Source organism: Rhinoderma darwinii, chromosome 1, assembly GCF_050947455.1.
Source record: "Rhinoderma darwinii isolate aRhiDar2 chromosome 1, aRhiDar2.hap1, whole genome shotgun sequence".
Classification (NCBI taxonomy): domain Eukaryota; kingdom Metazoa; phylum Chordata; class Amphibia; order Anura; family Rhinodermatidae; genus Rhinoderma; species Rhinoderma darwinii.
Window position 1 is genome coordinate 407,145,516 of NC_134687.1, and position 21,903 is coordinate 407,167,418.

At 41.4% G+C, this 21,903-nt stretch overlaps 1 protein-coding gene across 2 annotated transcripts in view; it reads right to left on the bottom strand.

Annotated features, from left to right (window-relative positions):
- Positions 1 to 8,680: 8,680 nt before the first annotated feature.
- Positions 8,681 to 21,903, bottom strand: part of RBM23 (RNA binding motif protein 23) — a 72,340-nt gene continuing 59,117 nt past the window's right edge. For both annotated transcript variants that reach the window (XM_075828927.1, XM_075828929.1), the window contains 4 exons: positions 16,894 to 17,092; positions 11,547 to 11,636; positions 11,381 to 11,465; positions 8,681 to 10,423 (listed from right to left, as the gene is read on the bottom strand). In XM_075828927.1, the coding sequence (XP_075685042.1) occupies positions 10,420 to 10,423; positions 11,381 to 11,465; positions 11,547 to 11,636; positions 16,894 to 17,092 (378 nt within the window). In that variant the 3' untranslated portion in view covers positions 8,681 to 10,419. The remainder of the gene's footprint in view (positions 10,424 to 11,380; positions 11,466 to 11,546; positions 11,637 to 16,893; positions 17,093 to 21,903) is intronic.

Genomic DNA, 21,903 nt, shown 5'->3' on the forward strand with positions numbered 1-21,903 from the left:
ATGGCATTTTAGCAGCTGCTCTCCTAACCCTTTTAATTTGTCTGGCAGAAACCTTCCTTATTATGCCTTTATCTGAACGAACCCGTCTGTGCTCTGAATCAGCCACAAATCTTTTCACAGTACGATGATCACGCTTAAGTTTTCTTGAAATATCCAATGTTTTCATACCTCGTCCAAGGTATTGCATTATTTCTCGCTTTTCGGCAGAGAGATCCTTTTTGTTTCACATATTGCTTGAAACCTGTGGCCTGCTTAATAATGTGGAACGTCCTTAAGTAGTTTTCCTTTGATTGGGCACACCTGGCAAACTAATTATCACAGGTGTCTGAGATTGATTACAATGATTCAAAGAGCCCTAAGACACAATACCATCCATGAGTTTAATTGAAAAACTAATAATTAAATGTTTATGACACTTAAATCCAATGTGCATAATAATTTGTAACACGGTGTATTTGGTATCGTCGCGTCCGTAACTGCCTGAAGTATAAATTTAATTTTTTATCCCGCGTGGTGACCGCCATAAAAAAAAAAACAAAACCTAAAAAAACAAACAATGCCAGAATTGCGTTTTTTTGGTCACATTGCCTTCAAAGAATTGGAATAAAAAGCGATAAAAAGAAAATATATAATAAAAAAAAATAAATAAAAAAAAAACGTATCCAAAAATGGTACCTATTAAAACTATAGCGCATCTCGCAAAAAAACAAGCCACCCTACAGCTCAATGAAAAAATGTAAATGTTATTGTCCTCACAACATTTTACAAAAGTTTTATGGTGCAAAAAAAGTTATAAAACCTAATATAGCGCTATAAATTTGGTATCGCCTGAATCTTACTGACCCACATAAGTTAACATGTAATTTCTAAAGCATGGTGAACGCTGCATAAAAAATAAATAAATCTTCAAATCAAAAACTATGCCAGAATTTCTTGCTTTTGGTCACCTTGCCTCCCAAAAATACGATTAAAAAAAAAAACAAAAAAAAAACAGCCCTCATACCACCAAGTCTATGAAAAAATTAAATAAAGTTAAGTCAGGAAAGAACAAATATGCAGTTGTGCCGGCCCGAGGGGAACATTTCTTCTGTTTCAAGAGGCAACTTATCAAGAACCTAAAATTAGGGAACCAGGAAGGGGAGGGCCCAAACATATCTGCTGGAAGAGAGGGTGCCCGTATTACACCAGGACAACGCTTTTCCAGCAAAATTGCCCAAACTGCAAAGGTGCGGAGTGTGGAACAAAAGGGGGATAAGAAAGGACACCATTTATCAGTGCGACACGGTCATGTGCAGAAGGGATTGCTTCACAACGTACCACACATCTATGGATTATTTTTTATTTATTTTTTTACCCCATTATTATTACTACCCGATTATGCCCGGATATACTTTGCCCAGCTTACCTATGCCCGTTGACGCAATCCTGTGCAAAATCAAAATGTATATAGAAGGTTTTAGATGGGTGTGTCAATTGACACCCTTCAGTTACTTGCCCAGATCCATTAGTTATATCAATATATTGGAGAGAAGTAAGAGAGACACACAGACATGCCTTGTATACCCCAAAAAACTTCTCTGGTTTATTGTAAGGGTATGTTCACACAACCTATTTTCAGCAGTTTTTCGGGCCTAAACATCCCGAAAAACAGCTAAAGATGCGGGGGCTGAATGCCTACAAACATTGGCCCATTGATTTAAAAAAAGAAAAACGGTGTTCCGTTCCCACGGGGAGTTTTTTTTACGCGGCCGTTTTTAAAAGATGCGGTGTAAAAAAAAAAAACTCGTAAAAAGTGCATGCGACTTCTTGAGCCGTTTTACATTGACTATAGAAAAGCAGCTCCAAAGATAGCCGTAAAAAACGCAGCAAAAATGCTAGTCGCTTAAAAAACGTCTGAAAATCAGGAGCGGTTTTCCTTTGAAAACAGCTCCGTATTTACAGCAGTTTTTTGTTAGGGTATGAGCACACACAAACTCAAAAACTTCTGAAAATAAGTTTAAGCCACTCACAATTTTCACTGTGTTTTTGGAGCGGTTTTCTATAGTCTATGAAAAACGGCTCCAAAAACAGCTGAAGTAGTGCCAGTCACTTCTTTTTCACGGCCGTTTTTTTTTTTACGCAGCCATTTTTCATAACGGCCACGTAAAAAAACAGCCAATCTGAACATAACGCAGATGTTTGGAGGCGTTCTGCTCTCGATTTTTCAGCCGTTTACGGCCCGATAAACGGCTGAAAATAAGCCGTGTAAACATACCCTTAAGGCCTTATTTACACGAGCGTATTTAACGTCTGTGATACGCGCGTGGACCTATGTTAGGCAATGGGGACGTTCAGACTGTCCGTGATTTTCACTCAGCGTGTCCGCTGCGTAAAACTCACAAAATGTCCTATACTTGGCCGTTTTTCGCACATCATGCACCCATTGAAGTCAATGGGTGCGTGAAAATTACGCGCAGAACACGTAAGCACTTCCGTCTGTCGCGCGTGTTTCGCGCTACAGTTGTAAAATAAATGAATGAAAACATAAAAGCACCTCCTGCTTTTAGGTTTGTAAACATAAAAACAGAGTGTCATAACGATGCCATATGCGCGAAAATCACGATGCCACACGGAACTGCTAAGCGCGCAAAACGCAGCGTTTTTTTGTGCGCGCAAAACGCACACTCTCGTGTGAATCCCGCCTAAGCGTGTGAACATACAATTGTAACTGCATACTAAGGGTATCTCACAAATGGGGAGTTGGCTCGAGCTCAGCCAATCACGTACAATCTGGTCACTTCTCAGGGGTTTCTTTTATTATATCACATCAGAGCTTCTGCAATTGTGGACCAATGCTTTTTAAATCGCCAAATTACGCCTCAATTGCGCATGGTACTCTCCCTCCTGAGCCATTGCATGACCAAGCAAAAGATCAGGGCCACATGTAGAGTGTTTCTAAAACCGGGAAACACAGCATAATTGACACAATATTGACTCATAGTGACACAAGCTGGGCACCGCATATTGGACACGGAAATAGCATATATATATATATATATATATGGAAAAATTTGCATTCTCACTCTGCAACATCGAGTGCACACTAATTTCTGGAAAACACCTGTGGGGTTAAACATGCTCGCTACACTCCTAGATGCATTGGGAAATTTTTTGTGGGGGTGGAATAGGAAAAAAACTGCGATTCCCGAATCTTGAGAGGGATTTCGTTTGTACGGCTTTCACCGTACGGTAAAAATGGCATGTTAACATTATTCTACCAGTCAATACGATTACGGCGATACCTCATTTATATAGTTTTTTTTTATGTTTTACTACTTTTACAAGGAAGAAACTAATCGTTAAAAATAATTAGCGTTTTGTCGAATATATTCTGAGAGCCATAACTTTTTTTATTTTTTCATCAATTGAGAAGTATGAGGGCTTATTTTTTTTTTTGCTGGGCGAGCTGTAGTTTCTATTGGTACCATTTTGGGCCACGAGACTCTGATCACTTTTTTTGGTGGGATATGAAGTGACCAAATAAAAAACCCCCAAAAAAAAACTGCGATTCTGGGGTTTTAATTTTTTACGTGGTTTACCGTGCAGGTTAAATAAGGCTATATTGTAATATTTTCTGACTTTTACGGATGTGGCAAAACCAATTTTGATTATTTTTTACATTACTTTAAATAAAAAATAAATACGTTTACCCATTTTTCCTCTAAACACTACTAAAACTTTTTTTTTACACAGTTTATTAGTCCTCCTAGGGGACTTAAACCAGCAAACATTAGATCACTGGCACAATACACTACAATACTATTGTATTGCAGTATATTGTAATTTTTAGAGGCTCCTGTTAAGCCAGAGGCAGAGTTTAACAGGAGATTAATAAAGGCAGTCCTGGGGGCCTTCATTAGGCCCCTGGGCTGCCATAACAACCATCTGCACCCCACGATCGCGTCACGAAAGGGGCCGATGAGATGTTGGAGGTGGGCACCCTCTCTTTCCAACGTCTTAGATGCTGCGATCGTAACATTTAAGCAGTTAAACGGCCAAGAACAGTGCGATCGCGGTTCCTGGCCATTAGTCCCGGGTGCCACTTGTGACACAGAGCTGACACCCGCAGCATACGGAGCGGGCTTAGCGGGTGAGCCTGCTCCTTACATCACCCACACCACGGCGTGCTATTATGTCGTGGTGCAGGAACAGGTTAAGGAAGATTGCTTTGCAGCAGAGCTTCTTCTTTGGACCATGTGCCCTGAACCGTGTGAAGGCCGAACACCATCTTTCCCAACACCCACAAGCAGTAGCAGACGGAAGAGAGCGTTTCAGTGAAAGAAAGCCATCCAGGCTTAGAAAGCAGTGATCTTGTCAAATGGGAGGAGAACCCTGGGATGGAAAATCATTCTCAGAATTCTATGCGCTGGGCTGGCACCAGAGACTACTTTTCTCTGTTGATGATCTATCCAAATCTTTGGAATGTGTCCAGGGTGATCCGGTGACAGGATAGTGTCCCATCTCTGGAACGAGCCTTCACCAAGAAGTCATCAAGGTAAGTGATAATGGCATCTCGCCTGGCACGGAGAAGCGCCATGGGTGTTGCAAGGACCTTGAAGACCCAGGAGCAGTAGCGAGCCCGAACAGGTGGGCAAACTGTAAATGTTGGGAACAGACAGCAAAGGAAACGCTGATGGGCCCTTGCGATAGGTATGTGGAGGTAGGCTTTGTGGATGTCAATGGCAACTATGCAACCACAGGGATTCCATCTGGAACCTTCAAGCTCGTACGAACATTCAAATTCTTCAGGTCCAAGATGGGCCTGACTGGCCCATTCTTCTCAGGGACCGTGAAGTGGTTTCAACGGAATCCTTGGAAAGGTTATGTCTGTGAAACGGTAAACTACCACTTCCTGAAGGAGAAGAGAGCAAATCACAGCATAGAAAAAAGTAGACTTGCACTCGGAGGTGCGCTTGACAGAAAGAACCGAACTAGAGGAAGGGTCAGGAACTACGATCTTATATCCTGTTGACACCAACCTCTTCAACCCAGGTATCGTTGACAGTAATATAGCCAGATAGGAAAAAGAAAAAAAAGTAGGTTGCCCCACAGGAAGAGAAGACTCAAGTGGGGAGACACATTGTGGCGGTAGATAATTTCTAAGTAAAGCGCTTCTGGGGCAGCCATGCACTGAGGCTTGAAGGATGGACAACCTTATTCTGCAGGCTGGTTAGTCCTCTTCTCTAAGAGAAGTTATGAAAGGACTGAAACCTCTAAGAACATTGGGAAAGGAGTCGACGTCGAAGGCGGTTCGGCAGTAAAAGGGAACTCGTGGCCTCAGAGAGAAGTTCATCCAGATGTTTAACAAAGTCTCCTCCCAGCAAATAGGCCAGTGAGAGTCTTCTTAAAAGAAGGATCTGCCGTCCAGGATTTAAGCCAAACTGAGCAGCATATCGCCAACAAAACTAGCTTTCGCTCTGGCAGCAAAAATGGTCGACACAAGAGAGGCTTTGTATAAGGACTCGGCGGCATGGATAAGCGGAGAAGGAAGATCGGTCAGGTCTTTTTGCGAAGCCACGTCTGAAATACCCTGGTGGAGCTAGTTAGCCTAGATGGAGCAGGCTTTGCTAACCCAGGAAGAGGCAAATGCTGGACGCAGGGGAGATCCTGCATCCACAAAGCGATTTCTCTTGAGAACAATTTGGTTAAATCTGCCTAAGAGACGACATATCGGACAGTAGTAGGGTGGTGCTTTTTGACAGTTGGGACACAAGTGGATTCACCAAAGAGACAGCCCATTTGGAGACCAAATCCTCATAAAAAGGAGAAGAGCATATTCGTCCTCTTGGAGGTGGCCAAGCAACGGTCAGGCTGCATCTATTCCTCAGAGAACAGTTCCTCAAAGTCGCTGTAGTTTGGGAAAATTAGGGGCTGGCACCGTTGACGGCGGAGAGACACCTGTCCCTGGGACGGGGAGTCATCCTTCACATGTAAGATATCCCTGCATTGAAGCTGCCAATTTAGTGTCTTGTTCTGAGTCTGAATCAGAGTATTCCCGAGGAGACGGACGGATCCTGCAGAAAGGCAGCTCCTCAAGTGCTGGTCCTAACTGTGGACGCTTGCGACAAACCCAAGAAGTGGGATCTGTCCCTGTCACTTCTTGGCCTCTTATGTGGCCTACCACTATAGAAGGGTAACCTGCCCCTAAGGAAGATGCTAGTGGAAGAGTATTGATCTGGGCCACTATTTGGAATGGCAGGTATTCCAGAGATTCAGCTGTGGTCTGGGAGCCTGAAAAAGTCCTCTGGGCATTGTTCTCCGAAGCTACAGTCAGGCAGGTCTACATTCTGTGAGGGTGCATTGTTCTAGGTGGGTGGGGGAATTTCTAGCAGTGAACCCTACATACTCACCCTCCAACGTAGTCGGGTGTGCGCTCACCTCTCACATACAGAAGGGTTACCGGTATCCAGTGTGTGGAAGCAGATAAGGTTAGGTGGCCAGAGGACTGCATAGTTTTCTGGCCCATCGACCACCATGAAGCTACTGAAAACAAATCAAGCTAAAATAAAAAAAAAAAAAAAAAAAAGGAGGGCAACAGGGTTGAGAAACTAGGCTAAAACTGATTAGCTCCGAGTCAGAGCTTCTTTCAACCATACTATGTAACTATATGTACACCAAGATAATATTTTCCTCTACTACTAGATAATTGCGTGCATGCAGAGACTTTTTGAAAATATTCCTTGTGATTTAGATACCAGGATTTGAGAAAACAAAAAAAACTTCACTGATTATTTCCCTTCTGATCTGCTAATGGAATGCTAAATCTAGAAATTAATAATAAAATAGATCATTTTTAAGTTAGCAGGATCTTCTGAATGTTTCCAAAACAGTCTTGCAGAAATCCTGCAGAGAACAGGGGTTAATATTCTGCTGATCGGTTAAATTTTTGGCTGCTGGGCGGGGCTTAAGAATCTGGATATAGATTCGACTGGGTAGAAGCTCCAAGTCCCACCTATACTGGCTTTCTATTTCTTCTTCCTCACGGAATGTTCTCATTCACCTAAAAATATGACATGAGCTAATGTTTGCTTAAAAGTTTATCTATTTGTACCACTATATAACAAAGACAAAAACATATACAATACAAATAAGCCATTTTATTTTTTGACCAAATAATTATTTTAAAAAAAAACAAAAAACAAAACAAAAACGCATTACAAAATAATTGAAACCCATCAGACCTAAATTGGTATTATTTTGGGGAAACATTTATACTGTTCTTATTCAAGGTGATCCCAGTAGCCAACAGATAAAGGTTAACAATACAAACTCAACCTCAGATTGTTGCATTTCATACTTCACACCATACTACATCCCTATAAACTATATATTTATTTTTTACTTAACGAGGGGGGAGGGGAGGCAAAACTGCAAAGTCCTATACAACTACTTGGAAATTAACAAAAATTATAGTCGACTATGCCAACACTAAACAAGGCCATTTTGCTCACCACCCTCTTAAACCTCAACAGCGATAAGATGAAAAGCATATTATTCAGACAGGGGCTTAAGGGGTTCCCCTGATTTTTAACTTTTTTTTGTTTGTTACTTAGCCCTCTTGTTCCTGGGCTTTAAAATGTGTGATATAAAACAAATTCGATATCCCTTCCCTCACTACAGCACCCACTTAGCTCAATGCCGCTACGGGGGAAAGCCTCTCTGTACAGTGTCACTGTTGCAGTGGAGAACACCTCGGCTGCAACAAGAAGCATCTCTATGCAAACTACTGGACACCTGTACGTTACATAGAGTGGTAGAGAGTCCTACGTAGGGAGTTCAGCACCGTAGCAATGATCACATGCAGCGCTCAGTTCAGTGGGCACCGCAGGGAACCTTTAGGTCCCCTGCGCACATAGGTTTCTTGCACATTTTCTATCCAGATTTACAGGCGGAAAACCTACATCAGGAGACGGTTGCAGGCAATTGGATAAGATTTAAAAAGCTCATCCACATGCTGCTGAACATTTTCTGCACAATCATCCGTGCATTTTCAAATCCGCAGCATGCTCATTCGGTTGTGGATTTCACCCTCTTCAATGTAGAAAAAGCGACATGTGCAGATATTGCTGCAGAAAATCCGCTACATGTGTGGGTACCCATAGCCTGGAGTCACATGGTAAGGAAATGCTGCAGATGTTCTGTGTGGAAATTCCAAGCGGAAAATGTGCAGTGGATTACAGTCCCAGCCACGTGAGTGTGATTTAAACAAATCTCATCCTTATGCTGAACATTTTTTGAATGGAAAGTCAGGACATTTCACAGAATTCTCATTTTGTTCTGGATGTTCAGTGTTCAATATAGAAAAGGTGAAATTCACAGCAAAATCCGCAACAAACAGAATTTCTGTCCCGTGTGAATCCTTTTCCTCCTATTACCTGAGGTAGTTATTGCTACCCATAGTCAAATGTGAGGTCTTCCTCAATACATATACAGTTTAATGCAGTACCCTTTTTGAAAACCGAACAGCAGCCAATTCGAAAACACGCGCACACACACGCGCACACACACACACACACACACACACACACACACACACAGACACACACAGACACACACAGACACACACAGACACACACACACAACCAGATGGCATACCATCATAGTAACCTCCAAAATCCTGCAGTACCATGGTGGATGCCTCTTGATTTTGAAGTCTTTATTTCAGTGTAAGAGAGTATGTTTAATATTCATTCCATATGTACACAGATTGCACAAGCCATCTACGTGTATCAGTATTTACATATTCTACAGTTCCAACCCCCCAACAGATCATACTCAGATACTTAAGATGTTTGTGGAGGAGAAATCTCTACACCGCACACTAGGGGGAGAAAAAAATAAAATAAAGAAGTACAAAATCCAAGTTTAAAATAGTGAAAGAGCACCAACCATAGATTAGGCATTAGCATTGCCTTGCAAAAGTATTCACCCACCGTCACCTCATTCATGGCAGCCAGGGTGCCTGGCTGCTTATCTCCGCTTGGGGAAGCTACGTCACTTGAGCTTCCTTGGGGTAGCCCCAGTAAAGTAACTGTACGTTCATGGACAGTAACATCACTGGAACTACCTCAGGGAAGCTCCAGTGATGTAGCTTCCCTGGACAAAGATAAGCAGCCAGGGACACCATCTGCTCTGAAGGTCTTGCGGTCACAGGAGATAGTTGGGCCACCGTGCGGGGTGGGCATGTGTGGGAATCTTTGCAAAGGGGCTCTAGTAAAAATATCCCATTTGCACTCTGCATATAGTTACATCACTGGAGCTTCCCGACATATACATTTAACTAAGGCAAGTGACGGATTCCATGCAGTGGTATCCGTCACCCATAGGATATTATGGCATCCGTTAAACGTATACTTTTTTTTTTTTTTACTGGATGCCTTTGGATAGAATAGTGAAGTCAACTATACTACTTTATCTAGAAGAAAAAAATAAAATAAAAAAGTATAATTTTAGGGCCTGTCCAAACTGCGTTTCACTTATATGTTTGACGTTTGCGTCAGGAAAGTCGCGGGTGCATTTGTCAAACGTACCCATAGGCTCTCATTATACCAGTGGAGGTCAAGAGTGTCCTTTTGACCTCAGTCAGGTGGTATATGTTGGGTATACCTTTTTATGGCTATCATGGAAAACGCTATGTAAGACGCAAACTCAAAATTCCCCATCACCCTAAGGATACCTTTCCCACAGTGAAGCTTGGTGGTGGCAGCATTATCATATTGTACTTTTCATCGGCAAGAACTGGAAAACCGGTCAATATTGAGGGACAGATGGATAAATTGAAACAGGTTTTCCTCAAGAATTGCCCTGTATTTCCATCTGCCAGAGATTTGAGACTGGGACGGAGGTTCACCTTCCAGAAGGACAACGACCGTAAACGTACTGCTAAAGCTACAATGGAGTGGTTTAAAGGGAAAACATTTAAAATATCTTGGAATGGCCTAGTCAAAGCCGGGACCTCAATCCAATTGAGAATCTGTGGTATGACTTGACCAATGCAACCCATTGAACTTGGAGTCTGAACACTTTTCCCTGGAAAAATCGGTAAAAATCCCAATGTCTAGAGGTGTAAGCTAATAGAGACATACCCCAGAGATCTGCATCTGTAATTGCAGCAATAAGTGGCTTCACAAAGTATTGACGTTCAGGGGGTGAATACTTATGCACATTAAAGTTTTCTGTTTTTTGTCTTAATTATGGTTTGAAGGTGCAAAATATTTTTTCCCACTGTTACACAAAGTGGTAGGAATGTTGTGTACATAAAGAGTAGCCGATTCAGGATACGGTCACCCAGTCAATCAGCAGAGTACAAATGGGAAGAGTCAGTAAAAGATCTGTACAAGAAGTCAGACGAAATTCAAATCTTTACGTAAAGCTGAGCTTTTACCTGTGAAGGGAAAAGGAGAGAGTTGTATAAAATACTGCCACCAAAAAATAGTCTAAGCCTAACTTCACTCAAAACATTAAAAGAAAATGCAGTCAAAATTCCTCTTCCATCAAGTTCACATAGGTCTAGAAAACCGAGATATGTTAGCATCGTTCGATGGTACCCTCACAAAAGTAGAGCTATTGAAGCCATCCTTGCCTTTGACATTAAAAGAGATGGGAAAAAATAAAAAAAAATTTAAAAATAAAAAGGGGGGGGGGGGGGGGTGTTCGTTTTGAACCACTATATGGTTAGTCAGGCAAACAAAGTCACTGGTGACCAATCTGTACCCTTCATGTCAGTCGACAGCACAAGTCTGAGTGACTGCATCACAGAAGAAAAATAACAAATCCTTTATCTTAGTTATATGGACACGTGTGTGTATGAATTGGACAGAACCAGTTAAAGGGGTTTACCATCAGGGAAATTTATAGCATAACCACAGGATTTGCCATAAATGTTAGACAGATGCAGGTCCCACCTCTGGGACCCTCACCTATCTCTAGAATGGGGCCCCATAGACTCTGTTCTACCTCTATGTGTTCCCGCTGACTCTTGTGATTCCCGACCATGTAAGAAGAAAATAACGTAGCTCGCGTGCTACGCTGCTTCCGTAACTGCCATTCACTTCTTTGGGAGTTACGGAAACAGCGTAGCTCAGCAAGCTACGCTGTTTTCTGATTACATGGTCGGAAATTGCAAGTCACAGCAGGAACAGAGAAAAGGTAGAACGGGGTTTAAAGGGCCCCGTTCTATAGATAGATGCAGGTCCCAGAGGTGGGACCTGCATCTATCGAACATTTATGACGTACCCTGTGGCTATGCCATAAATGTCAGAGATTGGGAAACCCCTTTAACGTAAAAACACATACATCTATTCCAAATGGTCAAACAACAAAATACGCCAGACACACTCACATAGTTTGTAGGTTGAAGAGGTGTAAAAGCTCAAAGCACTGTGGGGAGATGGATTCCGTTTCCAAGTTGAGAGCTGGGTTGAATGCTTCAAAGAGATAAAACATTACTTATTTTAACACGCAGGATTTATAAACAAGCTTGAAGAATATGTATAGTGGTATTTTACCTGAAAGGACAGGGTCCAGAGCAGTGCCTGGAATGGCTTCATTTAGTTGAAGAGCAGGCGGTGCAGCAAAAGGCATTTGCATACCCGGGTCTGATGAAAACAGAAAAATCATCACATTTTTCGGGAGCCGGATAATATTAGCTGCTAGCAGACAGCCAGTGCTGTGACTGCCGACAAGAAATATTAATAACCTTTCAACAGAAAAGAGAGCTACATCCCATTACTAAAAGAATGTGGTTTTAACCCCTTCAGGACTGAGCCTGTTTTGGCCTTCAGGACGAAGCAGATTTTTCAAATCTGACATGTGTCACTTTATGTGGTAATAACTCCGGAATGCTTTTACCTATCCAAGCGATTCTCAGATTGTTTTCTCGTGACACATTGCACTTTATGCTAGTGAAAAAATTTGGTCGATAAATCCAATATTCATTTGTGAAAAACACCTAAATTGAGAAAATGTGCAAAAATTACCATTTTTCAAAATTTAAATCTATCTGCTAGGAAGACAGATAGTTATACCACACAAAATACTTACTAGTTTATATTTCACATATATGTCTACTAGAAAAATAAAAGAATGTTCCAAAAACGATGCAAATATAAAAAGGACGTTACAAGGCTTAGAACTTTAGCAGCAATTTCTCATATTTTCAAGAAAATTTCAAAAGGCTATTTTTTCAGGGACCAGTTCAGTTCTGAAGTTAGTTTAGGGGCCTTATATATTAGAAAGTCCACATAAATCACCCCATTTTGAAAACTGCACCCCTCAGAGTATTCAAAACAGCATTCACAAAGTGTTTTACCTTTCACTCTTTCAGAGGAATTAAAGCAAACTACAGGTGAAATTTACAAATTTCATTTTTTTTGCCAAAATTCATATGTAATCCATTTTTTTTCTGTAACACAGAAGTTTTTTCCCAAGAAATGCAACGGATTTATTGCCCAGATTCTGCAGTTTTTAGAAATATCCCACATGTGGCCGTAGTGTGCCAACGGACTGAAGCACCGGCCTCAGAAGCAACGGAACACCTAGGGGATTTTGGGGCCTCCTTTTTTTAGAATATATTTTAGACACCATGTTAGGTTTGAAGAGTTCTTGTGCTGCCGATACAGTAAAAACAGAGGAAAAGTGACCCTATTTTGGAAACTGCACCCCTCAAGGAAACTTTCTAGGGGCATAGTTAGCATTTTGACCCCACAGTTGTTTTGCAAAATTTATTTGAATTAGTGTGTGAATATGAAAATCTACTTTTTTTCTGGAAAAAGATAGAAATTAAATTTTTACAAGGAATAAAGGAGAAAAAGCACCACTACATTTGTAAAGCAATTTCTCCTGATTACGGCAATACCACATATGTGGTAATCCACTGCTGTTTGGACACACAGCAGGGCTCAGAAGAGAAGGAGCGTCATTTGGATTTTGGAGCACGGATTTTGCTGGAATAGCTTTCAGTGCCATGTCGCTTTTGCCCCCCAAAGTGAACCCATTTTGGAAACTGGACTCCTCAAGGAATTTTTTTCTAGGGGTGTGATGAATTTTTTAACCCCATATTTTTTTTTTGCAGAATCTGTTGGATATCTGGCGTGAAAAAGAACATTTAAATTTTTTTCACAACTGCTTCATTCATAGGACAGATTTTTCAGACACACGGCATGCCAGTGAAGAAAAGCACCTTAACATTTATTGGCCCATTTGTACAGCGTTCAGAGATACCACCAAAGTGGTCCAAATATGTTGTGTGGACACAAGGCAGTGCATGGAAGTGAAGCAGAAACCTTAGTTTTTCAGGACTCAAGTTTTGCATGAGACTCTGAGCCCCTATGATGGGAAACCCCCAGAAATGGCCCCATTTTGATGACTGCACCCCTCTAAGAATTTTTCTCGGTGTGCGATCACATTTTTGACCACACTTTTTTTGCAGAATCTTGTTGAAATCTGGCGTGAAAAAAATTATTTTCAATTTATTCAACAATGTTTCATTTATAGGACAGATTGTTCAGAGCATGCAAGTGAAGAAAAACAGCAACATTTATTGGCTCATTTGTATCGAGTTCAGAGATACCCCCAAAATGGTCCAAATATGTTGCGTGGACACATGGCAGTGCCTGGAAGTGAAGGAGCAGCCTTAGATTTTCAGGGCCCAAGTTTTCCATGATTGGTTCTACGGCTCCATTTGATCTTTGAAGAGACTCTGAGCCCACATAATGATGGAAAACACACAGAAATTACCCCATTTCGAATACTACACCCCTCAAGGAATTTATCTAGGGGTGTCATCACTTTTTTGACCGCACAGTTTTTTTGCAGAATCTTGTGGAAATGTGGCGTGAAAAAGAACATTTTCAATTTTTTTCACAAATGCTTAATTTATAGGACAGATTTTTCAGACACAGAGCATGTAATGAAAAAAAGCACCTCAATATTTATCAGGCTATTTCGAGTTTAGAAATACCCCCAAACTTGGCCCTAATCTGCTGTTGCTGGACATATGGCAGGGCCAGAAAGTATTGGACCACCACAAGGATTTTGACACCTTATTTTACTTGGATGATTTTTGGGCACATGTTATGTTTGCATAGGCCTAAAAAATTGTGCAGATACTACACGGTATTACAAATCCTAGGTATTCATCTAGGGGTATAATGGGTATTTTTAGTTTTGTTATGAAGGGGATGTTCAATTTTTAAATGGTGAAATGGTTATGGTAAAGCGCTGTAATTGTAAATGAAAGGGACGATAATTATAATTGAAAGGGGCAGATACAAATTTAATTTAGAACTCCAGAGAGGTGTGATTATTTGGAAGAATTCCTTTATGCATAGTCCAGGGTGGGTGGGACAGGTGTTACACTGGTATGTCGTGTCTCTTATTATGCCTCTTTTGGGGGCGCTTTTTTTTTTTCTGTGGACGGCACTTCACCAGGAAAGTGCTGTCCCGGAACTATCCTGGGGACATCCGTACTTGCAGAGGCAGAACTTTCTACCTCTGCCACATTCCCAAAGAGAAGGGATTTGATCACCTTCTCCTGGTACTCCAGGTATGTCCCCTCCTGACCAGTGCTCCTGTATATTATAAAGGAGTTGTACAATGTCATTTGGACAAAGTGCACCGCCAATTTTTTGATTTCTGCATGGCATTGTACGGCTTGAGCATCTGGTCAGAAAGGTCCACTCCCCCATGAACTTATAGGCCTGGATGCAGACAGGCCGTGACGTGGTGGTAGGTGTTGCACCACGCACAGGGACAAGAGAGAAGGTGGTGTCATGAATGGATGTCAGCATTAGGACATCCTTCTTGTCCCTACGCTGCAGGGGTTGACTGAGAAGGGTTTTTGGGAGCCGTCTGTTTTTTGCGGACCGTCCCACACGCCACTGTTTTTTGCGCCGCCAGGCATTTGAACAGGGGTACACTTGTGTACCAGTTGTCTATATACAAGTGGTACCCCTGATTAAACAGTGGGTACAGGAGGTCCCAGACAATCTTCCCAGTTGTCAGGACAGGTGGACAGTTTGGGGGCTCAATCGGACTGTCCCTTCTCTCATATATTCTAAAAGTATGTGTGTAGCCAGACTCAGACTCACACAACTTATAGATCTTGATGCCATACCTGGCACGTTTGTTGGGCAAATACTGCCTGAACTTCACCCTTCCCTTGAAATGCACCAGGGACTCTTCAATGGCAATTTCTCTTTCTGGGGTATAGGACGATGCAAATGTTTGGGCCAAATGGGAAATAAGGGGTCTAATTTTATAGAGTTGATCGAAATTTGGGTCATTCTGGGGGGGGGGGCACTGGGAATTATCATTGAAATGTAAGAATTTTTGGATTGCCTCAAAACGAGCCCTGGGCATTGTGGTGCGGTATAAGGGGCAGTGGTACAAAATACCCGTGGACCAAGAGGCCCTCACCGATGGCTTCTTCGTTAGGCCCATATTCAGTACCAATCCCCAGTACTGCAGCATTTCTGCTTTGTCGGTGGGATGCCACCTGTATGGCCGGGCATAAAAACTACCAGGGTTGACAGCAATAAATTGTTGAGCACGGAGATTAGTTTGCTCAACAATATTTTCCACAAGGCTGTCCGAAAAAAAGAGCTGGAAAAACTATTTCGTACAGTCCTGATGTCTGGACTTGGACCCCTGCAGCAGCAGTAAAGTCCGGTACTTGGGGGTGTAGGAGGTTGGGGGCAACCAATTGGGTTCAGTTGCAGGTGTAACCTGAACACTAACCCTCCTGCGACTGCGAGGAGGTTCTTCGGTGTCGCTTGAGGAGGACAGAACAAAAGCGGACCCAGCATCACTCGCAGAATCGGTTTCCGATGCCAGCATCTCATACACCTCCTCTGCAGTAAAGGTTTTGCGGGCCATTTTTACAAACTGTATATGTGGACTTGTATACTAAAGTGCTGTATACAACAAATGTATAATATAACTTATTTTTTTTACATAAAACACTAAATACACTAATATGTTTTTTTTATCTTCTGACACAGAAAAAGACTGACTGACGCGCTAAATTTACACTGACTAACACTGATTAAAGTACACTGACAAAAAGACGACGTCTGACGCTGACTGACAATCACACACTGACTGATGCTAACTGACGCTGATTGGCTGATGCACTGATCTAACACGAACGTACGCTAATTTTTTTTTATTTTCCGACACTAAAACTGGCTAACGGTGACTAAACTACACTGAAAAAAAGACGATCACTGACGCTGATTGATTGACAAACAGACGGTCTGACACTGACTAACTCACTAAACTGTTGTTTTTTTTTTTAGAGTTTTATGATTTTTTTTTTTTTTTAAAAAAGAACAGAAAAAATCTCCCTTATAGACTGGGATCGAAAGGGAGGGGGTGATCACAGTTAAAGGCTGTGATGAAGGGGTTAATGGGTGTTTTTTTTTTCACTGCTTCTTCTCTCGACGTCCACAGGCTCCGATCTCCTTAACTTCCTGACTCCAACCGGAAATCGGAGCCTGTGACGTTTTTCTTCTGAGGTACGAAGCTCTGATTGGAAAGTCTGAACAGACTAACCAATCAGAGCGATCTCCAGCAAGGGACCCTTGTAGTCTGCCCGGACATCAGGGCAGACTGTAAAGTTAACCGCCGCTGCGGTGTTGCGCCGCGCGGCGGTTAACTTATAAAGTGCAGACGTTACTGCACGTCAAGGTGCGCGAACGTACTGCACACATTGACGTGCATTAACGTCAAGGTGCGGGAAGGAGTTAAAGGGTGCTAAACAATGGCTTTGAGGATAGGCACAATACAAACAGCGGAAACTTATGCAAGACCACATAGATCGCAGCATACGTGTGCTAATCACTATTCACCTACCGTCTGCTAATTTAGACGTAACGATTTGGGGACAACTGGACGATTGCAGCTTAAGACGTTGCTCAAGGTCATCCTTATTAGGGACATCAGTTCTGCCGTCCACTTTGTCTGTCAAATGACCAACCTTCATGGGTCGACCAGCCAGTTCAAATCCATTCAACTGATCCAGAGCCCAACGAGCGCACTCTGCATCTGCAAACTGGAGGAGAAACAAAATCAGTTTTCCTTTTATCCTTCTGTTGCAGCTAGATCATGTGTGGTTCAGTTTAAATTTAAGCTCAAAGAGGGAAAAAATAAAATAAATAAAAACTACGTTAGGCGACAGATATATTCCTAGGCTTGTATAAATTTTGCCCTCGTATTGCTTTTTCTAATGGGCAGAATTAAATATGTGAGATTCAATTTACACCAGCACCCAAAAAACGTTAGCTTTGTTTTGTGATGCTTTTTTTAGCTGGTCACAAATGCAATAATATTCGTCATCGATCCTACTCATCTTGTGATTGGCTGAAATTACAACATTTAACAAGTACTGAACTTCCTCGGATGTGGTCTGAATTAAGGCCAGCATCACACAGTTTTGATGCAGTTTTTGGCTCAGTTTTTTGAACCGAAGCCAAAAGGTGGGTCCAAAAGAAAGTAAAGGTATAAAGAAAAGACTTGACACATCTCCTTTATTTGGTGTCCACTCATGTGTTTGGCAAAACAAAAAAACTGAGCCAAAACTTTGAGTGTGATCCTGGCCTTAAAGGGAACCCGTTACCAGCATTTCACCTATTGAACTTTACTTATCCCTCACTGGCCGCTGCTTTCAAAAGTTCATTGCCGTTATCCCCTCTCCTAAACTCCTCCTCCAACTTTTATCGTAATAATCCGGTATCCTTTTGTGCGCACACACCAGAAGAGGACATCAATGCACAAGCGCAGGATTTTGTGTGCGGGGGGAAGGCGAGGAGCTGTCAATCAAAAGTAAGGAGGCGGGGCTAACTTGGAAAGACTTGAGGAATGAAGTTATGACTCTTTTCAAATGAAGATTTGACTCTTTTCTGCTCATTTGCATACGGTGTGGGAACACTAAAAAGCTAAATACTAAAGCTACAGAGCCGACTAAGAAGACAATTATAGGTTATATAGAAATGACTTTTCACCCACTACCACCTGATATTGCTGGTTTAATAGGTGAAATGCTGGTGACAGATTCCCTTTAAGGGAATGTTTCACCTATGTTTATTTAACTAATTAAAACCAGATAAAGAAATATATATATATTTTTCCCAGTCTATTATTTTATTGTAGATTTCTTTATTTTAATTTTCTATACATGATTAGAAGTGCAGACATTTTGCCTGAGCTGCTGTTAACAGCATTTTGCGATTAGCTTTAGGGTATGTTCACACGGCATATTTTCGGCCGTTTTTCGGGCCGTAAAATCGGAAGCAGAACGCCTATGAACATCTGCCCATTGATTTCAATGGGAAAAACGGGTTTCTGTTCCGATGGGCCGTTTTTTAGGCGGCCGTTTTAAAAAATGGCCGCGTAAAAAAATGGCCGCGAAGAAGTGCAGGACACGTCTTGGGATGTTTTAGGAGCGTTTTCTAATTGACTATTGAAAAAAGCCACAAAAACGGCCGTAAAAAAAAAACGCAGAGAAAAATCGTAAGTGGCTTAAAGAACATCTGAAAATCAGGGAGCTGTTTTCCCTTGAAAACAGCTCCGTATTTTCAGACGTTTTTGAGTTTGTGTGTGAACATACCCTTACAGCAGCCACATGGACAATAGGTAGACTGGAGATGTTCACGGCCTTATTGGAGAGTTTTCTGGGCATGAAAGGATAGGAGGGGAGTTGTGTCCATCATCTATTGTCAATGGTGGATCCTGTGTTATCTTTATAGAGGTGTTACCTTTCATTGTCATCCTGCCTGTGATGATAATGAGATGACTGCTGATCAGTGATCTCTACAGAACAGGAAGTGTCAGTCTATTGTGGGGCTCACAGGCCAGAGTAAAAACTGCAAGTTTTTTTTTTTCAAATATAGGATAGTGACATGGAAAATTTATAAAAAATAAATAAATATTCTTAAAAAAGATATGTTTAACAAAAACTTGATTTAACCCCTTAATGACCGCCTATACATGTTTTCCAAGCGGCCATTAAGGGTACTTCTGTCAGAGCACCGCCTTTTCACGGCGGCGCTTTGGCATAAGATAGCTACGGAGGTAGCGGAGGCCTCGGAGCACAGACCGAGGACCGTTTTGTATGGTCACGTGATTGCCATTATTCACGAATAACGGTGCTCACTGTAAAAACAGCGGCGGTTAGTTCGCTCTCTTCTCTCACAGAAATATATATATATATATATTATATAAAAAAATATAAAAAAACATTGTCAGAATTGATTGTTTTTGGTCACCTTACTTGCCCAAAAAAATGAATAAAAAGTGCTAAAAAAAAACACATGTACCCCAAAATGGTACCAATGAAAACTACAGATTGTCCCGCTACAAATAAGCCCACACAGCTCCGGTGGAGAAAAAATAAAAAAGTTCTGGCTCTCAGAATATGGTGATGCAAAATGTGCAATGTGTTGCAAAAGTGTTTAGATCGGGCACCATTTATCAGTGTGATACTGTCCACATATCTGTGGATTATTATTATTATTATACCCACATGTTCTCCGCACAGATTACATATGCCCCCACATTCTAAACTGAAATACCAGCAAACCGCCAAACAGAACTATTACCAAGCAAAATCTGCACTCCAAAAACCAGATGCCGCTCACTACCTTCGGAGTCCTACAGCGTGCCCAAACAGCAGTTTACGTCCACAGATATGGCATCTCCATAGCCGGGAGAACCCAGTTACTATTTTATGAGGTATTGGCACAAACTGGGCATAACATATAGCGCACTAAAATGGCATATCAGTGGAAAATTGCAATTTTCACTCTGCACCATCCGCTGTGCATTAACCCCTTCGCACACCACGACCTAATAGCATGTCGTGGTCTGGGAGGTGATGTATGGAGCGGGCTCACGCACTGAGCCCGCGCCATACGCTGCGGGTGTTAGCTGTGTATTACAGCTGACACCCGGGACTAACGGACAGGTACAGCGATCGCGCTGTTACAGGAGCCTGTAAAAATTACAATATACTGCAATAAATTAGTATTGCAGTGTATTGTACCAGCTATCTACTGATTGCTGGTTCAAGTCTCCTATGGGTACTAATAAAATGTGTAAGAACAAAAGTAAATAGTTATTAATGAAAATAATGTAATATTTAAAAGTAAAAAAAAAAACAAAAAAACAGTTATACATTATTTCTCTAAAGTATTGTAAAAAAAAAAAATAGTCCAAACTATTACAATATACCATTATTTAACCCGCATAGTGAACGCTGTGAAAAATAAAGAATTTAAAAATGTCAAAAATCCCTGTTTATTCGTCAACTTGGCTCTACCAAAAAAAAATAAAAAATTAATAAAAAGAGTGCTCAGAAGGTTGTATGTACTAAAAACCGGTCCAATTAAAACGACAGCTCGTTCCGCAAAAAATAAGCCCTCACACCACTCTATTGACAGAAAAATAAAGAAGTTATGGCTCTTGGAAAGCAGGGAGGAAGAGAGAAAAAAAAATTGATCAGTCCGGAAAGGGTTAATTACTTGCTAATGAAAAAACATTTATGACCACATGTGGGATATTGCCGTACTCGGTAGAAAATGTTGGGGTGCTTTTTGCTCCTTTATGAAATTGAAAAAAATTCAACTTTTTAGTGGAAATAATGTTGATATTCACTTTCACGGCCAAATTCTAATAAATTCTGCAAAAGACCTGTGGGGTCTAAATGCTCACTATACCCCTTGATCGATTCCTTAAGTGGTGTAGTTTCCCAAATGGAGTCACTTGTGTGTGGTTTCCACTGTTTTGGCCTCTCAGGGGCTTTGCAAATGCCAAAAAACATTTCAGCTAAAAAAGCCAAATAGCGCTCCTTCCCTTCTACGCCCCGCTGTGGGTCCATACAGCAGTTTATTACCACATTTGGCATATTTACGTAATGGGGAGAAATTGTTTTACAAATGTTGGGGTGCTTTTTCTCCTTTATTCCTTGTAAAAACTTCTAAGTTTTTTCAGGAAAAAAAAAAAGTAGATTTTTACCTTTACAGACTAATTCCAATGAATTCAGTAAAACAACTGTGGGGTCAAAATGCTAACTTTACCCCTAAAAAAATTCCTTGAGGGGTGTAGTTTTTAAAATGGGGTCACTTTTGGGGGGTCTTTACTGTTTTGGCACAAGACCTCTTCAAACCGGGCATGGTGCCTAAAATATATTCTGAAAAAAATAAAAGGAGGCCCCAAAATCCCCTAGGTGGTACTTTGCTTCTGAGGCCTGTGTTTCAGTCCATTGGCACGCTAGGGCCACATGTGGGATATTTCTAAAAACTGCCGAATCTGGGCAATATATATTGTAAAACGTAAACATTGCTATGTTTTTTTTTTCAGAAAAAAAAATTCATTTTCACTATCTAATTCCACTAAATTCAGCAAAAAACCTGTGGGGTCAAAATGCTAATTATACCCCTAGAGAAATTCCTTGGAGTGTAGTTTCCAAAATGGGGTCACTTTTGGGGGGTTTCCACTGTTTTGGTCCCTCCAGGGCGTTGCAAACGCGACATAGCACTGAAAACCAATCCAGCAAAACCTGCGCTCCAAAATCGAAATGGCGCTCCTTCCCTTCTGAGCCAAGCCATGGGTCCAAACAGCAGTTTATTAACACATATGGGGTATTGCCGTAATCGGCAGAAATAGATTAACAGGTTTTGGGGTGCTTTTTATTCTTCACTCCTTCTAAAAATTAACAATTTCTATATTTTTTCAGACTAACTACAATAAATTTAGCGAAAGACCTGTGGGGTCAAGATGCTAACTATACCTTAGATAAACTCCTTGAGGTGTGTAGCTTCCAAAACAGTGTCACTTTTGGAGAGTTTCCACTATTTTGGCACCACT